The sequence below is a fragment of the Gymnoscopelus braueri genome (genome assembly GCF_963280865.1).
Source record: "Gymnoscopelus braueri genome assembly, chromosome: 3".
Lineage (NCBI taxonomy): Eukaryota > Metazoa > Chordata > Actinopteri > Myctophiformes > Myctophidae > Gymnoscopelus > Gymnoscopelus braueri.
In genome coordinates, this window is record NC_137612.1 from 14,928,948 (window position 1) to 14,945,944 (window position 16,997).

The 16,997-nt window shown below is 41.2% G+C and overlaps 2 protein-coding genes across 4 annotated transcripts in view; one reads left to right on the forward strand and one right to left on the reverse strand.

Annotated features, from left to right (window-relative positions):
• avil (advillin) overlaps positions 1 to 15,565 on the reverse strand; it is a 22,681-nt gene extending 7,116 nt beyond the window's left edge. Inside the window, exons 1-13 of one of the 2 annotated variants that reach the window (XM_080424219.1) lie at positions 15,480 to 15,565; positions 14,551 to 14,657; positions 13,395 to 13,469; positions 12,482 to 12,681; positions 11,854 to 11,962; positions 11,630 to 11,740; positions 11,092 to 11,300; positions 7,671 to 7,749; positions 7,381 to 7,479; positions 4,895 to 5,048; positions 4,209 to 4,309; positions 2,318 to 2,455; positions 633 to 791 (exon numbers count right to left, since the gene is read on the reverse strand). In XM_080424219.1, the coding sequence (XP_080280345.1) occupies positions 633 to 791; positions 2,318 to 2,455; positions 4,209 to 4,309; positions 4,895 to 5,048; positions 7,381 to 7,479; positions 7,671 to 7,749; positions 11,092 to 11,300; positions 11,630 to 11,740; positions 11,854 to 11,962; positions 12,482 to 12,681; positions 13,395 to 13,469; positions 14,551 to 14,610 (1,494 nt within the window). In that variant the 5' untranslated portion in view covers positions 14,611 to 14,657; positions 15,480 to 15,565. Of the gene's footprint in view, positions 1 to 632; positions 792 to 2,317; positions 2,456 to 4,208; positions 4,310 to 4,894; positions 5,049 to 7,380; positions 7,480 to 7,670; positions 7,750 to 11,091; positions 11,301 to 11,629; positions 11,741 to 11,853; positions 11,963 to 12,481; positions 12,682 to 13,394; positions 13,470 to 14,550; positions 14,658 to 15,475 lie in introns of both variants that reach the window. The other variant, XM_080424220.1, reaches the window with a different exon arrangement.
• The window catches only part of LOC308080678 (sphingolipid delta(4)-desaturase DES1-like), a 252,203-nt gene that overhangs the window by 114,513 nt on the left and 120,693 nt on the right, over positions 1 to 16,997 (forward strand). The window lies entirely within an intron of this gene.

Consider the following 16,997-nt stretch of genomic DNA (forward strand, 5'->3'; position numbering starts at 1 on the left):
CATAGTTTTTGATTGTTTCCAGAAAGAGAAAGAAAAAGAAAGAAGAGCGGGGTACATGGGTCGGGGGGATATTTTTGTTGTTGTTGAAGGAATCAAAAAAGAGACAGCAAGGTATCTACATATTTACACGTATACATTCAAACATTATGTACATGAGGTGTTAGAAATAAGGTGTGTGAACTTAGCAGCTGGTATACTGTACATACTGTTCATGACATAGATATCAGTGTAAGAAGAGTATTAGTGCGTTGTGCATGAGATTAAGGTGCAGAGTATCAGCGAATGTCAATGTAACCACATAGTCTACAGAAGGATGCTTTACTGGTATAATCCACAGGTAGGTCCATGAGGAAAGCTAAAAGTCCAAGGCTGTGGTCATGCCTTGTTCAGTCTAGTTATGTGCAGTTAAGCCATACTCTGATGGCGATAATGGCAGATGTTGTAGATCAGCTATTTTAGATATTTCCGAAAATATTTTGAAAGTTTTTGAAATATTTTGAATTTCAGATTTTGTTTTTAAATTAAAAACTTTGATCAATTTAGATTTTAAAAATATATATATTTTGTTATATAGTTTATAGTTTAGTCATTTCATTGATATGGTTAGCGGTCATATACAGTATATACTGTACCTCAAAGATGACCATTCTGCCCTTGAACATGGCCATAAAGTGCCGGGGCTCTTTGCCCATGGTCAGTCTGACCTGCACAGGTCGACCGTCATACTTCTGGTCCAAGCTGACCGCCTGGAAGGCAGAGGCTGCCACCTCATCCTGTGAGGCATGACGACCCTGGAACAAAAAGAACACATATTTAATCTCCTGGAACCATAGCATCCCTTTTCTGGGGGAGGGAGGAGCATTTGGCATTTAGCAGATCTACAAGCTCACAGCATGCATGCTGTGACTCGTTGTGAAGCTTGTCGATCGGCTATTTTCGTATTTAAAGATGGGGTGCCATGATATTTTTCAACCCTAAAACCTGATCATAAGGTATTATTATTATGTAAGGATTTTTTTCAACAACAAAAAAGTGTACAGAAATTGTTAAAATTATGTTTTTATGTGGACACGCCTCCAGTTCATTAAGTATACCTGGTTCTCACCTTAGCACCTCCTCCACCACCTTAGCACCACCCACCTGTCCTTGTCCCTCCTCCTCCTCATGCCCACACCTGTTGTGTTATGATAATGAGGGGGAGGGTATGGCTTTGTGATGTCACTAAAGCGCTGTTTCTCTATTGGCACGTTTGACCCTCAAGGTTTCAGCCTCCAGGAAGAAACTCCAAATAGTCAGAGAAGACATAAAACACCATAAAAACACCACCGGGGGGCTTTATGAAGTTCTATCAACCTCATAGACACAAAAAGTGCAAAACCATGGCACCACCTCTTTAAGCAACGCATGACGACCCTACTAAACAAAAGGGAAGTATTTAAGAATTGCATGACAACCTTTAAAGCAAAAGGCAAGTATTTCAACAATTCCAGCATTAATATGTTGGGAAAACACCCATGGATCAACATTTCAGATAATAATCAGATAGTAGAAGAAAAAAAAAGAAAATCGTGAAACACTATGAAGTCCATAATCTACACATCACCCCAGCGATTTTATTCATATGGATATGAAGCATCAACTGGCGGTGAAAAAGCACCACTCTGTGTTCTCCAAACACGGACGTTATCAAATGTGACTCAATATCATAGACCATTGGTTCTCAAAGTGGGGTCCGGGGACCCCTAGGGGTCCTTGGGGGGGTTCCAGGGGGTCCCCAGCAAAATGTGTTAATATAGCATCACCATAATTTTAACCACTTTAATCTTTTATACTTTGTCTATTAAAAAATAGCAGATATACAAGCTCATAGCGCGGCACCGAGTGCCGCGCTATGAGCTTGTAGATCTGCTATTTTTGAAAAATCTTGAACATTTTTGCAAACCTTTGAATTTATATATTTTTAAAGCGAACATTTGTAACTATAGAATCTTTGCTTCTGGGGGTCCCTGGAACTAAATATTTTGAGATGGGGGTCCGCGGCCGAATACATATCATTTTAGGGGTCCTTGACATGAAAAAGTTTGAGAACCAAGGTCATAGACGACACAAAGTCACATACCCGACAAAATCTCTGGGGTGGTTTGTTTCTTTTTGGAACACAGTTCTTATTTGACATCTTATCTAAGACTTTCCTATGGGAATTCCAATAGATAAAATAACGCTGTGACACAGGGGTATAGTGACATCAGGACTTAGTTTGGTACTCTATTGGCGTGACTGTGAATGTGAGGGATATATGATATAGATCTTCACACACCTGCCATATGTAGAGCAGGTGGTTCCTCTGACTGTGGACCTCGTAGGTGTAGAGGAGCAGGTAACAGTCTCCTCCATAGAAGTATCCGTACCTCTCAGCTTCCACCGGGACCAGCTCCAAGTTCTCAATCCGCCACACCTGTTTGATGCATGATCATATTATTGAGCAGCTGTTGTTCGTCATAATGCAAAAAAGTCATAATTCACTACCCTATAGATGGGTTTCCGCGCGACGTCATCACAGAGCAGAGTGCGCGATCTGCGCATGCGCGGGGGAGAACGAACCGGAAGCGCCATTCACTCTCTCGTTATTTTCGGGATTTAGATAGGCATAATGCTGCTATTATAGGCATAATAGGCATAATGCTGCTATTATATACAAACAGATCCAACTTTCGACAAATCATTTTTATTGAGTAAAGAAGATATTACAAACTGCATCATTTAATCTACTTTCATTAAACCTGGTGAAGACCATTTATTTTCTGAATGTACAGTGGCCAGAGATGCTGCGGGTAATAGCGCCCTCTACAGGCTCATCCCGCCACTGCGCGCGCATCATCCTCTATGTTTACAAACAGGAAACCCATCTATAGCATCACTATTCTGTTGCCGATTGACAAGCTCACAACGTCTTGTGAGCTCACAACGACAATGACAAGTTCACAACGTGTTGTGAGCTTGTCAATCAGCTATTTTAGTGTTGAGCAAAAACAGGAGGGGCCGGGGCGGGGCCTATAGAGCCCTTGAGAATCTGGTCAACTAAGTATAGGGTTTAAGTGGTTAAAAAATATCTTTGTTATGACCCTGAGGTCATTGCGAACGCGGAAGGAGGCGCGGCGGCGCCTCCGACCAAGTGGAGCTTACTATGTAACCGTGCTCGGTTTGTGTGTGTGTCTGTGTGCATTCTGTGTGCATGCACTGCCTGTGTGCAGCCGCCAGAGTGCAGGAATTTAGACAATGCTCTGATTAAAATGCACAACAGCCTGCAAAACACACACACACACACACACACACACACACACACACACACACACACACACACACACACACACACACACACACACACACACACACACAATGTCAATGTTCTCTCCCCATCACGGTGAAACAACACGGATTACAAGTCCGTAAATACACAATATTTTCGAGCTGCGTTCGCTTCCAGCGTTCGCGCGTCTTACTTGTAATTTTATTTTATGCCTGTAGGATATGTGTTTAATCTGTGTAGGCTTGGGTGTGTGTGTGTGTGTGTGTGTGTGTGTGTGTGTGTGTGTGTGTGTGTGTGTGTGTGTGTGTGTGTGTGTGTGTGTGTGTGTGTGTGTGTGTGTGTGTGTGTGTGTGTGTGCGCGTGCGTGTGCGTGTGCATGTGCGCGAGTGAGTGAGTAGTGGGATGCAGGTGTGCCTGGCTGATTGAATGAGTGAGTGACTGATTTTGCAGGAGGGAGCTGATTGGTTGCAGCCTTCTGAAGGGAAGTTTAAAAGGCTGGCTTTAACTGCTCATCACTTCTGTTCCAGCAAGACTGGCAGCCAACTTGTACTACTGTATGTAGAATGTTTGTTAGGAGTTATTGATGATTTGAATAGCCTTGGATTTTTAGTGGGGGGTCATTATTTTTGATCAGATTTTCTCCTGTGTTTTGATCACAGTAGGTGTTGGGTTAGTGATTATTAACTTGGTTTATTTTGATTGGTTTGATGGTTCAGGTTGAATGTAGGTTTCTTTTGTTTATTGTTCTGACTAAACGCCCACTCTGAAGTCACTGGCTTCTTTAATGATAAAAACCCATAAAAGGCTGCAAACCCTCATTGCTGGTGGTTCTCGGGAGCTGGAAAGAGGGGAGTCCCACTTTTTTGTTGCGCCTAGGCCGGGGCTTATTAAGAGTACCTACCTCCAGCTGTCCATCACCGTTGTCCACCATGCGTTCCTGTGCAGCCACCTCTGGCATCACGTGCATCAGAGTGGCGTCGAATTTCTCCTGAGTGATATCGGCTGTAAAAACAAATCGTTACGGTATTAGGACAAAATCAGAAAAAGGTTGAATGACAAAAACGATGCACTCCTTTTGAAACTCTTCACTGGATGCATTCATAAATGACCACAAGGATGACCACAAGGATTTCCAAATGCAAACATTCACTGTGCAAAATGGCCTACAGCAGTTGAAATAATAAATAAAAACCGATACAGATATTTTCCGATATGATATTTTTATGTTAATCCATTGAGAAGCCGATTCTACAAAATGTAGAGGACCCCCAAATGTATATGTATTTATTCTGTTATTCTGTAATATTCTGTTCCAGGGACCCCCAGAAGCAAAGATTTCAGTTACAAATGTTTGCTTAAAAAATGTATATATATATTCAAAGATTTGCACAAATGTTCTCGATTTTTCAAAAATAGCAGATTTAAAAGCTCGTAGCGCGGCACTCGGTGCTTTTTAGCTCAAATGAAAAAGTGACACAGATGCGTTCCAGGTCTTAATGGGTTAATATCGTCCGATAATATCGGGGGCCGATATTATCGAACATCTCGAAGTGGATGGAAATTGAAAAAAAGGAAACGGACACGTACCCACTTTCCCCCGGGTGTGCACCCTCCCCAGCCCTACAGTCTGGTCCCTGGACCTCCAGCTGTGGAACAGCTGCTTGAAGAGAGCCGACTCCGCCCCGTCGTTCACCACCTCCACGTTGGTGCTGACGGCGTACTTCTTTGCTTTAATGAATTCCTGTAATAGTATCATAACGGTTCAGTGTTGATTTCGTCGACTAAAATTATGACGAAAAGTGTTGGTCGACTACCTTTTTTTCACTGACGAAAACTAAATAAAAACTAAGTTACGATGACTAAAAACTAAGACTAAATATATTGACAATTTCGTCAACAAATAAAAACTAGACTAAAATGCTAGTGAGGGACTAATAATAATAATAATAATACATCAGACTTATATAGCGCTTTTCTAGTACCCAAAGTCGCTTTACAAAACAGCTTAAAAACAATTTTATTAGGAGAAAAGAAAACATTAAAAAGGCTAAAAACAAAACAAACAAACAACAAAAGGCTAGGACTTAGAGGAAGAAAGTGAGGTTTGGTTTAGACAAGTGGAGAAGAGATCCAGTAGAACTAAAAGACAAGTCATTTTATGTTAGTTTGCGCTCAGGTGTTGCGCTCTGAAAATAGCAGATCTACAAGCTCACAACGCGTCGCGCTGCGACGCGTTGTGAGCTTGTAGATCTGCTATTTTAAGCACGCAACCAAGTGTAAAATCAGCCACTACCACGCCATCAAGGCACCGCCAAAATACATTCTAGTCGACTAAATCAACTGTAGATTTAGTCGACTAAATATCATAAGATTGTAAATCTTACTTTAACTAAACTAACAGCAAAATGTTTCAGGTGACTAAAATATGACTAAAACTAAATGGAATTTTATTCAAAAGACTATGACTAAAACTGAATCTAAATTTGCTGTCAAAATTTACACTGATAAGGGCGCGCTCTCACCAAAAGTTGGCTGGCCGCTGTTAAACGCAGGTTGTGCGCGGCCACAGTTTTTTGCAGCCAGCGGATTCTATAAAACGGGAGTGACGCGCCTGTCACTCACTTTCAGGACCCTCCCCGCACCGCCTGCTGCCTAGAGCATAGCCTAGAGCACCATGGTGCTTCCTGAGTCTTGAGACGGTCCGCCTGCGACTCACCCGATTGGACAGAGGGGGAAAATCAGCTCCCGCCTCCAGCAGTTTTCTGCTTCAAATGGACAAGTCGTGTAGAGCAGATAAACGGAAGGTCTGCGCGACAAGCGGAAAAATCCGCTCTTGCGTGAATCCACGCATTTACATTGACAATGCATTGGCAGATTCTGCCCCAGAGGTAAAATAAAAGTGCGGTGGAGAGTTGGCTGGCCGCTGTTTGCAGAATCTGCCAATGCATTGTCAATGTAAATGCGTTGATTCACGCAAGAGCAGATTTTTCCGCCTGTCGCGCAGACCTTGCGTTTATCTGCTCTCCGCGACTAAGCATAAAACTGCTGGAGGCAGGCGCTGATTTTCTCCCTCTGTCCAATCGGGTGAGTCGAAGGCGGACCGTCTCAAGACTCAGGAAGCAACATGGTGCTCAAGGCAGCAGGCAGTACGGGCTACGGGGAGGGTCCTGAAAGTGAGTGACAGGCGCGACACTCCCGTTTTTTAGAATCCGCTGGCTGCAAAAAACTGTGGCCGCGCACAACCTGCGTTTAACAGCGGCCAGCCAACTCTTGGTGGGAGCGCGCCCTAACGGTAGAATACAAATTCAGCATCTGAAAATATGTAAAAAATACAAGAAAAGTATCACTTGAAGACATTTGGTTTTATATGTACTGATAATTTTTTTTCCTTCCCGAAACCGATAACTTGGCATATCGGTCGAGACCGAGTATCGATCCAATACCAGTGTGTAATTTAAAAACAGGACAGTGGTTCTCAAAGTTCCCAAATGGATCCTTACAGGTGTGTAACTCTGAGAGTGTCCAAATGGAACCAAATCCATTTGGTTCCATTTGTACACTCTCAGAGTTATGGGGGTCCTTGAAATTAAAAGGTTTGAGAACCACTGATCTTGGAATAAATAAACATAATAATATATATTTATAGAACAGTAGTGCAACATCAAGTGAAGCAATCATAATACAAAAGAATTGATTACTGTAAATGACATATCATCATGTGATAAATCCGGGGTCTTCAACAGGGGGTCCGGGACCCCTAGGGGGTCCTCAGAGTTACTACAGGGGGTGGGCCAAATCTTTGTGTGATATGATTAATTTTTTTACCTTAACCACTTGAACCCGAGCATCCCTTTTCTGAGGAGAACTTTAGCCAAAAATAGCAGATCTACAAGCTGTGTTTCAAATACTCACCGATATACCATCATACTCACCGATACCAGCATTTTAGGCAGCATTTTTAGTGTCGGCAGCTTTTCCGATACTGGTAGCGGTATCGGAACATCTCTAATTTATACCGACAAATACATATTTTTGACATACATGTTTGTAACCCTGAACCCTGAACATTTTACCAGAGCTCTGGACATGGCTGCCTGCCTTTCAGCCTTGGTCGCTTTCTTCCCTTTCCAGACGAAGATCTTCAACCCTCCTTGATCCAAGATGTAGCAGTCCTGGAAAAATATACTTAGATGTCATACATACCACATGCAAGTAATGTTTGCCTAATTTATGCTCCATCGTACAACGGTGTAGTACAGCAAAAAAATAGCCGGTCTACAAGCTTGTGGATCGGCTATTTTCCTGCTGACCAGCGATACCATTGTACGTATACGTAAGTATAAACTATGCCACATAAACTCACGTCATGATTTAAGAGGTCCTGAACCAACGGTCTGGTGGCAACTTCTGTGACCTTCATCTGACCTTCAGCATCAGTCACGCTGAAGATAATGAACATACAAATTGCATGTAATGGAACAAAACATATACAAAATTGAGACCGGTGATGGGTCTGCAGGCAAATACATATCATTTTGAGAGAGATGGAAGCAGAACGGATTGAATGGAGATCTCAACCTATTGCCATTAACAGGAATCGAACCCTCAACCTTCGGATTGACAGGCTGCAACACTACCTATAGTGCTATAGCTTTGTACAGATTGAGGTTGTCTGTTGAAGATAAAAGTGAACCAGTGAAAGCAGCCGACCTACAAGCTCAGAAACACGTTGCTATCTGAAAAGTTGTGAGATTGTAGATCGGCTATTTTCAGAATGAAGTATGTCATACATTGCAAAAACATACCTTCTCAGATAAGCATTTCATGTTATCTTTATCAATTGCATATGTATTCATTAATACAGTCTAGTTGTTTGCAATGCACTTTAAATGAAGTCTCCACCAAGTGAGGCTTGAACCGGCAACCTTGATGTTATGAAACATTCACTTAAGCGGGAAGCCATTGGACCAACAGACCTGGTCCAGTGAAAACGGAGGTCAGACAGATGATACCATTTCACGCAAATAATTAAAAAATCCTGGGTTTAAGTGTTTTTCAAACTGCTCAAAATTGCGGACAATCTAAGGGCGGAGAGAGAGACATGGAAACGGAATAGATTGAAGAGAGAGAGACATGGAAACAATAGATTGAAGAGAGAGACAGATGGAAGCAGAATGGATTGATTGGACGTGTCAACCTATTGCCATTAACAGGAATCGAACCCTCAACCTTTGGATTGACAGGCTGCAACACTACCTATAGTGCTATAGCTTCGACCAGGCTGAGGTTGTCTGTTGAAGATAAAAGTGAACCAGTGAAAGCAGCCGACCTACAAGCTCAGAAACACGTTGCTATCTGAAAAGTTGTGAGATTGTAGATCGGCTATTTTCAGAATGAAGTATGTCATACATTGCAAAAACATACCTTCTCAGATAAGCATTTCATGTTATCTTTATCAATTGCATATGTATTCATTAATACAGTCTTGTTGTTTGCAATGCACTTTAAATGAAGTCTCCACCAAGTGAGGCTTGAACCGGCAACCTTGATGTTATGAAACATTCACTTAAGCGGGAAGCCATTGGACCAACAGACCTGGTCCAGTGAAAACGGAGGTCAGACAGATGATACCATTTCACGCAAATAATTAAAAAATCCTGGGTTTAAGTGTTTTTCAAACTGCTCAAAATTGCGGACAATCTAAGGGCGGAGAGAGAGACATGGAAACGGAATAGATTGAAGAGAGAGAGACATGGAAACAATAGATTGAAGAGAGAGACAGATGGAAGCAGAATGGATTGATTGGACGTGTCAACCTATTGCCATTAACAGGAATCGAACCCTCAACCTTTGGATTGACAGGCTGCAACACTACCTATAGTGCTATAGCTTCGACCAGGCTGAGGTTGTCTGTTGAAGATAAAAGTGAACCAGTGAAAGCAGCCGATCTACAAGCTCAGAAACACGTTGCTATCTGAAAAGTTTTGAGATTGTAGATCGTCTATTTTCAGAATGAAGTATGTCATACATTGCAAAAACAGACCTTCTCAGATAAGCATTTCATGTTATCTTTATCAATTGCATATGTATTCATTAATGCAGTCTTGTTGTTTGCAATGCACTTTAAATGAAGTCTCCACCAAGTGAGGCTTGAACCGGCAACCTTGATGTTGTGAAACATTCACTTAAGCGGGAAGCCATTGGACCAACAGACCTGATCCAGTGAAAACGGAGGTCAGACAGATGATACCATTTCACGCAAATAACTGAAAAATCCTGGGTTTAAGTGTTTTTTCAAACTGCTCAAAATTGCAGACAATCTAAGGGCGGAGAGAGAGACATGGAAACTGAATAGATTGAAGAGAGAGAGACATGGAAACAATAGATTGAAGACAGAGAAGGATGGAAGCAGAATGGATTGATTGGACGTGTCAACCTATTGCCATTAACAGGAATCGAACCCTCAACCTTTGGATTGACGGGCTGCAACATTACCTATAGTGCTATAGCTTTGTCCAGGCTGAGGTTGTCTGTTGAAGATAAAAGTGAACCAGTGAAAGCAGCCGATCTACAAGCTCAGAAACACGTTGCTATCTGAAAAGTTTTGAGATTGTAGAACGGCTATTTTCAGAATGAAGTATGTCATACATTGCAAAAACATACCCTCTCAAATAAGTATTTCAGGTTATGTTTAACAATTGCACATGTACTAATTGACACAATCATGTTGTGTGCAATGCAACTTTAATGAAGTCCGCATCAAGTGAGGCTTGAAGGCACACGTTTAAGGGAGAAGCCATTGGACCAACAGACAAGAACCCGTGAAAAAGGAGATCACACAGATGATACAGTTTCACGCAAATAGCTGAAAAATCCTGGGTTTAAGTGTTTTTCAAACTGCTCAAAATTGCGGACAATCTAAGGGCGGAGCTTACTGGTCAACGTGATACATGTGTTCCTCATGAGTCAAGGCACATGTGTAAACAGGTTTAATGGCTGTCGGCCAAACGAGGCATGACTTTTGCCTGTTTAAAGTTTGCACTTTCAAAAAATCGCTATAGCGCCCCCCTTTGACCAATTGGAGTAAGATTGGTTTCAGTAATATTTGGAATGACCCTCAACATTAACGCAAAGTTTCAAAGAAATGTGAGTCTGCATGTATGTGTTAGGGGCAGATGAATAATTGTCATAAAACTGCAATATTCATTGGCTCATTAAAGCTTCATTTTTTCACTTATTGAAAATCTTTTGTATAATTTTTTCATATAATTCAAAATGGTGGGAGATCTAAAGGTCAGAGGTCAAAAGTCAGAGTGTGAAAGTTGTTGATCATGAGTAGACGCATATGTATATTGAAGTTTCATGGCTGTAGGTCAAACAGGGCATGAGTTGTACCTGTTCAAAGTTGGCATTTTGCTATAGCGCCACCTTTTGACGAAAGATTGTGAGAATTATTTCTTGATAGTTTTTCATGACCATCTACCATATGGCCGAGTTTCGTAAAAAGCGACAGCACGGTTCAGCCAGAACTGCGAAAAGTGGCAGAAACAGAATACCTACAATAATAAGACAGGTCCAGAGCTGAGCTCTGGCCCCGTAATAACTTTATTTATATAGCACTTCTCTAGACATGAGTCACAAAGTGCTGCACAAACATAGGACAGAATACACAAAAAACAAGAATTTCACAAAGAAAATAAACAAGAGAAAATAAAAGGAGCTAATACAAATGAAACACAAAATAACCAGATCTTAATGGGTTAAGGACAGTCAGCTATACTCACTGGTACAGGGTGAGCTGTGCCAGCTGCTCGTGGTCAGATGTTTCGTCAGACGTTCCACTTGTCAGCTCAGACGTTCTTTGCCCAAGAACGCTGGTCAGGATTTCCATGAGGTGAGGAGGGGAGTTGCCTTCCACGTCTCCCTCAATCACCCCGATCTCTGCCCGGCCGCCTCGCTCCCTGTCACGGATGTCTTTGGCCAACATCATGCCCTGGGAACGAAAGGTGTACCACCAAGTCATGTCAAAACTCTGTGGGTGAGCTTATAGATCAGCTATTTGTTGGTGCATGACACTGGCACGCAAGTTTACAAATGCATTTACTCTATTCATTATTGTCCAATTCAAAATCTCATCTAATCCAGCTTTCATAATATGTAAGATTATTATTATTATTATAAGATAATCATATTTGAACTGGGGACCCCCAACCCTGACAAGCACTTGGAATTGTAGGAGTTGAGGCATAAGGCATTACATTTACTTTGACTCGGTTCCACAGATAAATATATAAAGTTTGCAGTATAAATGATATGTGGTACCTTCAGTCTTTCTTGTTTGTTGCTCATTGGTCCATTCCACTGGATCAGGGTCTTGCCCATGTCCAACAGAAACACATCTCCGGTGTTGAAGCTGCTCCAGCTCATCTCCACCTGAAACACAACATTGATGCAGACAGTTCATCCTGCTACAGTAGAACCCCTAGAGGTCCTTGAGGTGGTTCCACTTTGAGACATATACTGTAGTGCTTTACAGCGTTGCTCACCTCCATGGCAGTGACTCTTTTCTTTCCTTTCACATGCAGTAACCTCTGGATGTCGTAGGAGTTGGTCTCTGTGTGTCTCATGCCTGATGCAACTCCACCTTTCCTATAGCTTCATAACGGGAGAAAAAACTGGGCTAAATAATAGAAATAATGTTCAAAGTGTAAAAACAATGTTTTTGTTTTGTTCTGCTTTCCCTGCTTTGTGGATGGATGACCCAAACAGTGCTTATGTGATAAATCTGTGGCCATCTGAGAATCGGAAGGTTGCCAGTTCAACACCCTCCCCTTGACCAGCCTGCATGTCAAAGAGTCCCTGAGCAGGGCACTCACTTAACCCTTAACCTACTTAGTTGACCCCCAGGGCTCTATAACTAAACCCCAACTTTTTTTTTCCTCTACAGTACACTAAATGATCTACACTACAGTCAATCTACAAGCTCACAGCTCCCATCACCTAGCAGCTTCCATCTGAGCCAGCTGAGCAGCCCTCTCCTGGCTGAAGCAGTAAAACCCCCCCCCCCCCCCAACCCCCCTCCCCGAGACAAGAAGAAAACACTGTCATTTCCCTGTGAGCTATCTATCATGAATGAATAGTTGCATTTTGATCAGAATATGCAAATGAACTCACATAACTCCTTGTTTGAAGTATCCCCGGAAGGTGTCAGACTCGTGCTTCTGCACCTCGCGGTGCTGCACCGGACCGGAGCCCAGGAACTCGTCCAGTTGGATGGTGTAGACGGCGGCCGCGCCCTGTTCGTCCTGGCTGGACTGAGAGCCTATCCAGTAGTGGAGGTCATAGGTCACCGCACTGCTGCCCAGTCTGTGTGTCTGCGGAGGTAAGAGGTTTGGGTAGTAATTAATGTCGTTACATGGAATACAAGAACGCTCGCCCCAAAACACGCTCGCCCCGGGTCAAAATCCGGTGACCTCGGAACGGTCGCCACTAGGTATTCCTAAGCGTAACCTCAGTAAAACTATGTCTAAAACTAACCTTATTCCTAAACGAAACTTCAGTAAAACTATGCCTAAACCTAACCTTATGCCTAAACGTAACCTCAGTAAAACTATGTCTAAAACTAACCTTATTCCTAAACGAAACTTCAGTAAAACTATGCGTAAACCTAACCTTATTCCTAACCTTAACCTCAGTAAAACTATGCCTAAACCTAACCGTAATAATGTAACCTCAGTAAAACTATAAACCTGTAGCTCAAAACGTGTCGCTTTTAGCGCTGCGTGTCGAGCTTGTAGATCTGCTACTTTTGATGCTTTTGTGTGACGCTAGGAGTTCATTTGTGAAAAAAACACAAAAAGTTAGAATATGGAGATACAAGGTTTCTGCCCGACAGCAACAAAATACAAGAGAACTGGGATGAGGTCATAAGAAAATGCACTGCATATTGACAGAGCTCCCTATTGTAATTATGCAAACCACATAAGCTAAACAAACACACACGCACACATGCACACACGCACACGCACACGCACACGCACACACACACACAGTAACAGTAATTCATCTATAAACATTCAGGACTTACAGAGAGTAGTATGTAGCAGTCTCCCTCATAAAAATTCCCATAAGATTTCTCTGGGACTTGGACAAGCTCCATTTTCTATGGAGCAAATAGAAAAGTTGTATTATTACTGCTTCCAACAAAAAGGAACTGTATGTACTTCGGAACACTGCAAAAAAAAAGTGTAATGTATAACAGCACTAAACTAATAAGCAGTCTTTCTAAAACACTAGTCTTCCAGGCATTACTGTTCAGTATTTCTATATAATTGTATAGTTAGCCAGTAGTCAGTTGTTCTTTAGTGTAGCATCAGCATTTAAAGGATGCTTTTTGGTTAAAATAAGAGTTAAATAGCTCTATATTGATAGTACTCATTGCTATAGAGTGTTTGTTCAGTAACAGGAGTCTCCATGTCTCTCCAGCTCTTTATTAATACATTTTCAGGTCAGGATGCCAATTGTATCCAATCAGGATAGAGAACTCAGTCAGGATACAGATTAAACAAGTGAAATTGGAAGTGATGACACAAAGAAATGAGCAGAACAACAGTGGAACTGGAACACTTTAACACATTAAGCTGATAAATGGTTACTCTCTCCTGATTGGCTGAAATTGTCTAAACTATCCGAAAAATAATTTTCTGTTTATCAAAGTGCTGGAGAGACAGAGAGTCTCCTGTACTGAACAAACACTCTATAGCAATGATTTATCAGAATATAGTTCTTTAACCTTTTAACAAAAACCTTTTTGTTTTAATCAAAACATATACCTACCTTTAACCTATTCAATCCGGGAAAGCATCTCTGTCATTTTAGATTTCTTTGGCTATTCAAAAAATAGCAGATCTACAAGCTCATAGCGCGGCACAGAGAGCTTGTAGATCTGCTATTTTTTGAAAAATCTTGAAAATGTGTGCAAATCTTTCAATATATATATATTTAAAGAAGCGAACATTTGTAAAATATTTTGTTCCAGGGACCCCCAGAAGCAAAGATTTGAGTTACAAATGTTCGTTTAAAAAATACATATATTCAAAGATTTGCAAATAATTTTACAAGCTCATAGCCGCGCTATGAGCTTGTAGATCTGCTATTTTTGAATAGCCAAAGAAATCTAAAATGACAGGGATGCGTCCCCGGATTGAATGGGTTAAAATGTCTATTTTCAAAAGCCAAAATACCTCAATTCTCCAGATTATAATACCAGGGTTGTGAGTCACGGCTCTGAATGTGTAATCCATGGTTCTCAAGGTGCGCTCAAAACGTCAGTGTCAATTGTCTTCCAGTTCTTGGAAAATATGAAGAAGAAATCATTATCCTCACATGAGAATAGTAATACACAATTCATTTTCAAAATACTTTGGCTGAAACACAAATATGTAATAATAATAATAACGTATTTATAATATAATTGTTTATATTAACCCTGAAGCTTTCTATTACATCAATGTGACTAGAATTATATATATTATATATATCAGGCAGTATTGATGACTTTAACCACTTGAACCCCAGCATCAGTAGTCTGGGGGGAACATTAGCCAAGAATTGCAGATTTCACAACGCGTGTTGTGAGCTTGTAGATCGGCTATTTATTTTGGTGTAGAGGGGAAACGAGCCAACCCAGGTCCAATTTAGTAAGTCTAGAGCACTGTTTCCCAAACACTGGTTTCGGGACCCATTTGAGGGTTGCGGACACACTGTTATGGGTCCCGAGTAAATATAAAAATAAAATGCAATAAATTCTGGGAAAAAAATAAAAATCAATCAGCATGAATACAAATAACAATTCCATACAAAAATGTTTTTAAGAAAGTTTAAGAAGTAGTTAAAATAGCAGATCTACAAGCTCACAACGCTTCGCATTGCGACGCGTTGTGAGCTTGTAGATCGGCTATTTTCACTAGTTTTGGGTCCCAGGCAAATATCTAATTTCTCTTTTTGGAGTCTTGAGCTAAAAGGTTTGGAAAACCACTGGCCTAGAGGGGGTTTAAAGTGGTTAAGCATCAAATCTAAACAATCTGTCATTTATAAAGTCCTTTTAGTACAGGAAAACAACATTAAATCACTTCACCGGGTCCATTAATGTCAATGTGAGAGACTTACGTACATTCAGCCAGAGGAAAAACCAATGTAGCGCCAATATGATCAATCATACAGTCAGGATACTGTGATCTACTGTGCAGACAGACACATCTCTCTTCTTCTTCTTCTTTTTTTCAGAGCCCAGGAGATTTGCCTGATGGTTTGCATATTCCAGGACCAGGTAATACTCTGTCCAATCACTGGCACACGTACACAACCCTACAGGCAAATGATCCCAGAGCAGGATTGACTGTATGCAAATGATCATATACTGCCTTAAAACAACAAACTAGTGGTGGTGGTGGTAGTGGGGGAGCATTATAGTCGTATATATATCTTTTCAATTCAATTCAATTCAATCTTTGTTTCAGACCCAAGGGAGATCCATATCACAATAAAAACACCATACAAGAATTTGAAATAACAGAAAAATAAATACAATACAAATACTTCCACCATATTCAGTTTAGAACAGACAAGTGCGCCAATGGTTCCACAGTCTAGAGGAGAACCTGACAGAACTACCGGTAGGGTTAGTTATGACAGCAATGATGTCATTTACTGACTCAGATGCCCTACACATAAACCTGTACATAAGATTGCGTAGCACAGCAGAGCAGGTGGGTACCCCAACACTAACAAACATCTGGCTTGCACTGAAGCTTCTTGGAGCTCTCAGCTCCGCATACAGTTATTATAAGTTGTGTTATATCACATATCTAGTGTCACATGTTATATCTGACACTAGAAACTATAGGACATTCAATCGTTCGTTCAGTGTAATCAGTATAATTACGGCTGCATTAATAAGTAGTTAATATTTCAGCTTTTAACCCATTAAGACCTGGAACGCATCTGTCATTTTTTTTTTTTTGAGCTAAAAAGCATTATTTTACACTTTGGCTATTCAAAAATAGCAGATATACAAGCTCATAGCGCGGCGGCACCGAGTGCCAAATGGACCCGGTTCCATTTGTACACTCTCAGAGTTAAATTAACATAGATTTTTACAATATAAATTGAGGTCCCAGAGATAGAAATGCCATTAGATGGGGGTCTGTAGCCTCTAATGCATGTCAAACTGGGGGTCCTTGAAATTTAAATGGTTGAGAATACTGCTAGAGCCATAAAAATCTTCTGTTATGGGGGTCCTTGGCATATCTTTTCAAATGGGGGTCCGTGGGCTAATAAGTGTCAATTTGGGGGTCCTTGACATGACAAAGTTTGAGAACCACTGCACTACAGTACAGTCAGCAGCACAAGCTCAACATACTGTATTGTATTAGTTTTGAGACTCTTCTGTGACTAGTTCTGAGCTGCTCCTTACAAACACCAAGAAAGTGGAACATATCACTCTAGTTCTTAAATCCTTACACTGGCTCCCTGCGTGTCAAAGAATTGATTTCAAAATCCTACTGTTGGGTCTATAAAGCTTTAAATGGTTTAGGGGCTGTGGTATAGTACATTAATCTGTGGGACTATTTGCCCCTGTTTAAGGAGAATTAAAGAGTCCAGGCATTCCTTCACCTCAGTTGATTTTATT